The sequence below is a fragment of the Sminthopsis crassicaudata genome, chromosome 1 (assembly GCF_048593235.1).
Source record: "Sminthopsis crassicaudata isolate SCR6 chromosome 1, ASM4859323v1, whole genome shotgun sequence".
In the NCBI taxonomy this organism is placed as follows: domain Eukaryota; kingdom Metazoa; phylum Chordata; class Mammalia; order Dasyuromorphia; family Dasyuridae; genus Sminthopsis; species Sminthopsis crassicaudata.
This window is the reverse complement of record NC_133617.1, coordinates 375,836,440-375,843,921: the sequence shown is the minus strand read 5'-3', so window position 1 is coordinate 375,843,921 and position 7,482 is coordinate 375,836,440. Positions and strand designations below refer to the sequence as shown.

The 7,482-nt window shown below is 43.3% G+C and overlaps 1 protein-coding gene across 1 annotated transcript; it reads left to right on the top strand.

Moving 5' to 3' along the window:
- Nucleotides 1-1,585: 1,585 nt before the first annotated feature.
- On the top strand, nucleotides 1,586-4,121 carry LOC141550051 (uncharacterized). Its single transcript, XM_074280255.1, has 2 exons — nucleotides 1,586-2,882; nucleotides 3,037-4,121. Exons 1-2 carry the CDS (start codon nucleotides 1,586-1,588, stop codon nucleotides 3,117-3,119), a joined length of 1,380 nt encoding a protein of 459 aa, XP_074136356.1. The 3' UTR covers nucleotides 3,120-4,121.
- The last annotated feature ends 3,361 nt before the right edge of the window (nucleotides 4,122-7,482 follow it).

The following is a 7,482-nucleotide window of genomic DNA, read 5'->3' as shown; positions in this document are numbered from 1 at the left end:
AAGGCAATTTCAGAAGAGGGCAGAGGGTGTGGGACAAAGAACAGATCCTGTTTTGGACACGTTGAGGTTCTGGTGCAATTGGGCATGCGGGTCAAAATGTCCAACAGATAGTACATGTGAGTTGGAGAAGAAAGTTCAAGATAGAGACTGCAGCAGGATCAGCATACTTGGTAGTGTTTTCAGCTTTACCTGTTTCCATTGCTTCAGAGGAGGATGATATTTGTAACTCGTTAGGACTTTGCCAGGATTCTGGCAATTAGAAGGAGTAAATATCGCCAGAGAATAAGAGGTGGGAAGTGAAGAGGAAAGGATAATACCTTTTCTTTAAAAAGGAGTGAGATGGGAACTACTAGGAAAAGGGAAAGGAAGAGGGCGAATAGGGCAAATTAACTTCCATATGAAAAAGAGTCAAGTAAAAGCTTTTCCAGTGGAGGGGAAGAGGGGGATAAGAGGTTGGTTGAGTGAACCTATTCTCACCAGTATTGCTCCAAATAGGAAACACCATACATACTGAATAAGGATATGCAACTCTTATCTTAGCCTGCAGGAAAATAGGAGGTTAATACAAAATGGGAAGTGAGGGGTGATAAAAGAACAGGCCATTTGGGAGGAGTCAGTGATCAGTAGCAAAACACTTTTGAGGAGAGACAGAGTGAAAGAGAATAAATGGGAGGGGGAATACAATTAGCCATAGTCAATGTAAAAACAATTTTTAAAACAAGTTTCTGATGGAATATCATTGTTCACTGGAAAATGATGAGCAGAATGTTCATAGGGGGAAAATACCCTGCAAAGTCCTCCATGAACACAGTGAAACATGCCATATATGAAATGATCGCAACATTTTGCAGTGATCAGTATAAAATGATTTTGTTATTCTCAGTAACACAATCATACATAACTACTCTGAAGGAGTTATAGTAAAAAAGAAAAATCTTAACCATTCACAGAAAAGGAATGATTATATCTGAATACAGATTGAAGCATTCTTTATTTACCTGCTATCTCTCTATTTTTCACTTCATTTTCCTTAAGGCTTTTTATTTTTTTTCACTAAGATGGGAGATCTATGTTTTTTTCTCAAATTTTATGGAAATCTTTTACAAAATTTTAAATGTACTTTGTTAATTGTGGGTGAGAATCAAGGAAAGAACCTGGACAGCAAACATTTTTAAAAACAAATAAGAATATTTTGAATGGAAATTGGGCAAAATATTAAATAAATTTAATAAAAAGAAAAAAATGCATTCACTTTTGAACTTTGGGACTTACAAGAGTAATTAATTTTACACTTCAATTAGTAAAACTAGACTGAATGGGAATGTGAGAAACAGTGCAGAGAATTTAAAAGCCAAGAGGGAAGAATAAGTAGAGGCCACAGTCAATAAACATTCCTTATCTACTGTGCACTAAGCTCCATAGTAAGCACTGGGTATATATAAAGAAAGGCTCAAAGTGGGTCCTGGCCTGGAGGAACTTCCAGTCTAAGGAGGTGACTCCACACAAACAACTCTGTTCAAATAATGGGGTTGCCACAAAAATTGGAAGTAAGGAAATTGTCTCTTGGGCTTCCTCCAAGTATGCCATGAAGAAGAGCATGTTGCTAAGGGTCCAGTTGCCCTCCAAAGACCAGGAATCACCCTTGGGAGATCATAATCCCTGTGCTGCTGCAATCTTTCCCACTCACAATCTCTTTCCTGATTCCTTCCCCTTTGCTCATATGGTCCCTCCTTCATTCACAGACTTGAGCCAGGACGAGAAAAAGAGCATACTCAAGAGGGCAAAATCGCTGTTATTCCGAGGTCCCCCTCACCGCCGTGCACCCTCATCCAAAAAAAATGGGCAAGAGCCGGACCTAGAGGGCCAGGACGACAGTATTCCTGCCACATCAAAAATGGAGGGAAAGGACATTGTGGCCACAACCTCGTTTAGTTCGAGGTTCACCTTTCCTCCTATACCCACCCCTCCTGGTTCTCCCAAGAGGCTTCCAAAAGCCACCCGGGCCTGTCCTGGACAAGCAGCAGGTGCAATTCCAAAGAGGAAATCCAAAGTGTATTCGATGCTGGCTACAGAATGTGAGAACACATCTTCTGAAACTGAGCCCGAACTCTCCTCAGAAGATGATGCTCCACAGCAAGAAGAGAACTCAGTGTGGGCCACCAAAGTCCTCGGTGCTCCTTGGAATAGAATAGGCAAAGAATGCCCGGAGCTTCCCACTGAATCCAAGAACTCTCCTGGAGCTCTCTCCCAATCTTCCTTCCAGTGGGCACAGGGAGATGGGCCTCTTCCCCAAGAAGACAGCACGGCCTGTCTCATCCAAGGGGTGAGTGTACTTCTTTGGAAGAGGACCAATAAAGTAGGCCTGGCTCCTCCCACTGAGTCTGAGACAACCCCCAGAGATCTCTGCAAACTGTCCTTCAGTTGCGGGCAGGGAAAAAGCCCTCCACCTCGACAAGTCAGCCCAGCCGGTACTTTGAAAGAAGTTAGAGCTCCTCGGAGGGGGGACAACAAAATAAGCCCAGCACGTCCTAAGGACCCCATGGTATCCTCCAGCGTTCTCTTGGAACCCTCCTTCAACTGGGCGCAGGGAGAAGGTCACTCATCTCAGGAAACCAGCCCAGTCTGGGGCATCCAAGGAGTTAGTGTTCTTAAGAAGTGCAAGATAGGACCTCTTTCGCTTGCCACGGAGTCAAAGACAGCCCCCAGAGCTCCCTCGGAAGCCTCCTGCAGTTGGGCCCAAGGACAATGTCAGCCACCCCAAGAAGCTGGCCCAGCATTTATTTCCAGACCCTGTCGTCTATGGAGAAAGATGAGTAAAGCATCCTCGGCTCTGCCAACTGACTCAAAGACAGCCCCCAGACTTCCCCCGGAACCCTCCTGCAGTTGGGGCCAAGGACAATGTCAGCCACCCCAAGAAGCTGGCCCGGCATTTATTTCCAGACCCTGTCGTCTATGGAGAAAGATGAGTAAAGCAACCTCGGCTCTGCCCACTGAGCCAAAGACAGCCCCCAGACTTCCCCCGGAACCCTCCTGCAGTTGGGCCCAAGGACAATGTCAGCCACCCCAAGAAGCTGGCCCAGCATTTATTTCCAGACCCTGTCGTCTATGGAGAAAGATGAGTAAAGCATCCTCGGCTCTGCCAACTGACTCAAAGACAGCCCCCAGACTTCCCTTGGAAGCCTCCTGCAGTTGGGCCCAGGGACAATGTCATCCAGCACCCCAAGAACCCTGCCCAGCATCCACTTCCAAAGCCCAAAGTCTTTGCAAAAAGGCTGGCAAATTAACCTTGACCTCCCAAGCAAACCCTTCTCCAACTACAGAGCCCAAGCATTCTAGGGAGCACAAAAGTCAATTTTGGTCCTTTTTAAAATATTTCCGCCCTGCCAGAAACTAGGAAGGTCTTCTGAGCTCTCCCGATTTCCCGCCACAAATGGAACAAATTCGTAACTTAGGGACATTAAAATCAAAGACAGCATCACAGGGAGTCCTTCATACACAACTCAAAGGACTGTGAACAAAATCATCAGGCTACGGATGAAGCTCTCTAATGTGGCAACACTTCAGACAAAATCCACAGAAATAACAAATGGGACTCCCTGCCAAGCTCCAGCCTCAACAGGAACCACAGACATTTTCATCTCCTAGACTCTCTTTTCAACTTGGGTCTGAGTCCTGGAGGCCTAAGTGAAGCTGGGCTACCTAAGATGGCAGCCAGGTCCAGCTGTGCCACTGAGAACCTGAGAAGGTGGCCCTGGTGAGGATCCAGCTCCTGGCGGGTGCGGAGACAATGGATCTGGGATGCTGCTGGTAGTTGCAGGCGAGGGGAGCTCTTGCTTTGGGGCTGCTGGTCAGAATCTCGGGAGTTCCTGGGCACAGGGCAACACTGAAGGGAAGCTTTAGGAACATTCTCACCACACATCAATTAAAGGAGCTTAGAGCTCATTCCTCCTTTTAAAACGCGCACCTGCAAAGAACCATCCCACCACTGAAATATATGATGGGAAAGGGGAAGACAAGGCATCATCTTCAGAAGAGGACATTTAAGGAAAAGAAAAGCTTTTACCCCAAAGACTAATGTGCAATTCCTGCACAACCAAAGAAAATATGTACAACTCAAAAAAGGACTTAAAAATCAAATGAAATGGAGAACAATGTAACCTAAAAAATTCCTTCCAAGAAAAACTAAAAGCATATAGAAAAAAAAAAAAAGGAAACCAACCTGCAAAGGAGGAAAGGAATCTCAAGATGGAAATAAATCTTTGAAAAATAAAGATTAGCAAACCATAGAAGGGAAGAATAACCAAGACATTTCAGTAGAGATTGTAAATATTGAAAACAAATTGAACAATGTGAAATATAACTTAAAAGACAGATCTGGAGGATAGATTAGCAACAGAAAATTGATAAAAATGGACTACCTGAACATTTTGACCAAAAAGAGAACCTTAACACAGTAATGAAAGAGATAATTTGGCAATATTGTCCTGGAATGATAGGGCATGAGGAGAAAATGTCCAAATAGGTAAAAAAATCCTCCAATACCATCTCATGAAATCCATTGTGGAAAACACTCAGAATATTAATGCTAAATTTAGAAACCCATAACACAAAGGGAAAATTTTTGAAGAAACAAAAAAAAATTCATATAAGTGGGAACCACAGTTGGAATTGAACAAGACACATCAGCAGTTCCAGTAAAAGACTGAAAAGGTATCTCCTGAGTTCTGATTCTGAGAGGAGAGGGTGGAGAGAGGGCCAGTAGAAAGGAGAAAAAGGGACAGCATGGAGCATGGAGCAAGACCAACTTAGGGAAGGAAGGAAGACCAAAAGAGGGAAAAAAATTGAGATAGAAGGGGAGGAGGCAAAGGAGAGAAAGAAGAGGGAAGAAGAGAGAGTTTACTTTGGAAAAATTTCATATAGTATATTTAAAAATTATTTTTAATCTTGAAATGAGTATTTTTCCAAATGTAGAGAATTCAACATTCCATTTTGTCAATATGTGTGATCCCAGTGTTTCTCCTTCCCTCCTTTAACCCCATTCTTCCCAAGACAGCAAGCAATCTAAGTGAAATAATTACAACTCTTATGTACTAAACCACATTTCTCAGATTGTGGAAGACAAAAATCTAATTCTGGGGCAAAAAACCAGAACAAAGGAAAAAAAATAGGAATCTGTGGGACCCCCTGACTCAGATGGGCTACTCTGAAGGCATCTCCAGATGCAAACAAAGCATGGATTCTATGCAAGGAGACGTCCCAGCACATAAAGGGAACAGCCCGGCATGGCATGAGGCCCCAGGCCAGAAAGAGGAGTCGGATTAAACAGGAAAAGATTTGGGTTCAGTGAATGGATAGAACCACTGACCAATGACCAGTAATGTCTCTTTCCTAGAACTCATGGGACTTCCTGAAACTTAGGCCTAAGGTCTGACCTTTTCTGCCCTATAATCCTCTGAGAATAAGAGTCATGTGATGTCCTGAAACTTGGGCCTAAAGTCCTAGAGCCTCTGAGAAACCTTCCCCTGATCCCATTCAGTCTCTTTATTTCCTTCCTGCCTTTGAGGATCTTATATTTTATTGGGAGATTTGCAATATGTACATAGATAAGTGAATACAATCATTGATGGAAAGAGAATCTCTAAAAAGGGCAAGGGGAAGAGGAGAGAGAAATATCTATATCATGAAAATTGCATTTCTCTGGGATTAACAGTTCAAACCCCAGGTCAACCATCCTGGGTTATTGAAGATAGCTGGGGGACTTCCGGCCAAGATGGCGGCGTGGAGGCAGACAGCTGCTTGAGCTCTGCGTTTTCTCTCAGAACTTACTTCATGACAAGCCTCGGAGTTAATGCTTGACCGAGAAAGAAACCCACAAATAATCACCAACAGAAGACATCCTTGAAATTCGCCAGAGAAGATCTGTGTTTGCTCCGGGGAGGGTCAAACAGACTGGGCACAGACTGAGGGCAGGCAAGCCAGAGAGGCACAGGCAGCTCACACAACCCCAGGGTGGATACTCTTATCTTGGCAGCAAGCCAGGAGAGTGGAGAGGGTGTAAACACCAGAGGTGAAGATTAAAACCCTGTAAAGCCAGCATCTCTCAGAACCCGGCCACCCCCAACCCCCACCTGGACTGACTCAGCGCATTCTCAGAGCCTCAGAGCCCAGACTCAGCACAGCCATGGATGTTCTGTTAGTGGCTCTCTGCTGCCCTCCATCCCCAGTCTGTAGACGAAGCCCATTAATACCATCCAGCCCCATCCCCAACCAATTGTTGGGGACCAATTGTTTCTCTTGTCAATTTGTTTTCTTCGATTCCCGCTCTGACAAAATGAACAAAAAATTCAAAAGGGCTCCAACCATTGACAGCTGCTGTATATGGAGAGAGCAGACTTCAAACACTGAGGAGACTAAAAGCAGATTGTCCCCAGAGGAATCCCCTAAGGGGGATATGAGCTGCTTCTCAATACAAAAGAATCTCATAGAGGAAATCCAAAAGGCTCTCACAAGAGAGAAGAGAAATGGGAAGCTTGGCAAGAGAGCCTGGAGAAGTCATCCCAAGCATTTAAAGACAGAGTGGATAAAGAAATCAAATCATGGAGAAACAAAATTAGTGAATTGGAAAAGGTAAACAACTCCAAGGAAAACAGGATTAGTGAGCTGGAAAAGGTAAACAACTCCAAGGAAAACAGGACTAGTGAGCTACAAAAAGAAAACAGCTCTCTAAAAAATAAAATGGATAAAATGGAAAAAAAATTCCATAGAAGAAAAAAACTCAATTGGACAATTACAAAAAGATATAAAAAAGTGAGTGAAGAAAATACATCATTGAAAATTAGACTCGAACAAGTAGAAATGAATGACTCAAGGAGAAACCAGGAGGTAGTCAAGCAAACCCAGAGAAATGAAACAATTGAAAAGAATGTCAAGTACCTTATTAGAAGAAAACAGACCTGGAAAACAGATCCAGGAGAGACAATTTGAGAATAATCGGACTCCCTGAAAAATATGAGGAAAAAAAGAGCTTGGACACTATTTTCGAGGAAATTATTAAAGAGAACTGCCCAGATGTTTTGGAAACAGAGGGTAAAATAGACATTGAAAAAATTCATCGATCACCTACTGAAAGGGACCCTAAAATCAAAACGCCAAGAAATATAGTGGCCAAGTTCAAGGACCATCAGACAAAGGATAAAATACTGGAAGCTGCTAGAAAAAAGCAATTCAGATATGGAGGAGCCACAATAAGGATAACCCAGGATCTAGCAGCGTCCACATTAAAAGAACGATGGGCCTTGAACATGATATTCCAAAAGGCTAAGGAACTTGGTATGCAGCCAAGAATAACTTACCCAGCAAGAATGAGCATCGTTTTCCAGGGAAGAAGATGGACATTTAACAAAATAAATGAATTCCATCTATTCTTGATGAAAAAAACCAGACCTCCATAAAAGGTTTGATCTTCAAATACAGAACTCAAGA

What these genes read in the sequence shown, in the direction of transcription:
- LOC141550051 (XM_074280255.1), top strand. Translation starts at nt 1,586, where the DNA reads ATGAAGAAGAGCATGTTGCTAAGGGTCCAGTTGCCCTCCAAAGACCAG. An exon ending in TCCCCCGGAACCCTCCTGCA is followed by an intron (nt 2,883 to 3,036) that starts GTTGGGGCCAAG and finishes ACCCTCCTGCAG; the next exon opens with TTGGGCCCAAGGACAATGTC.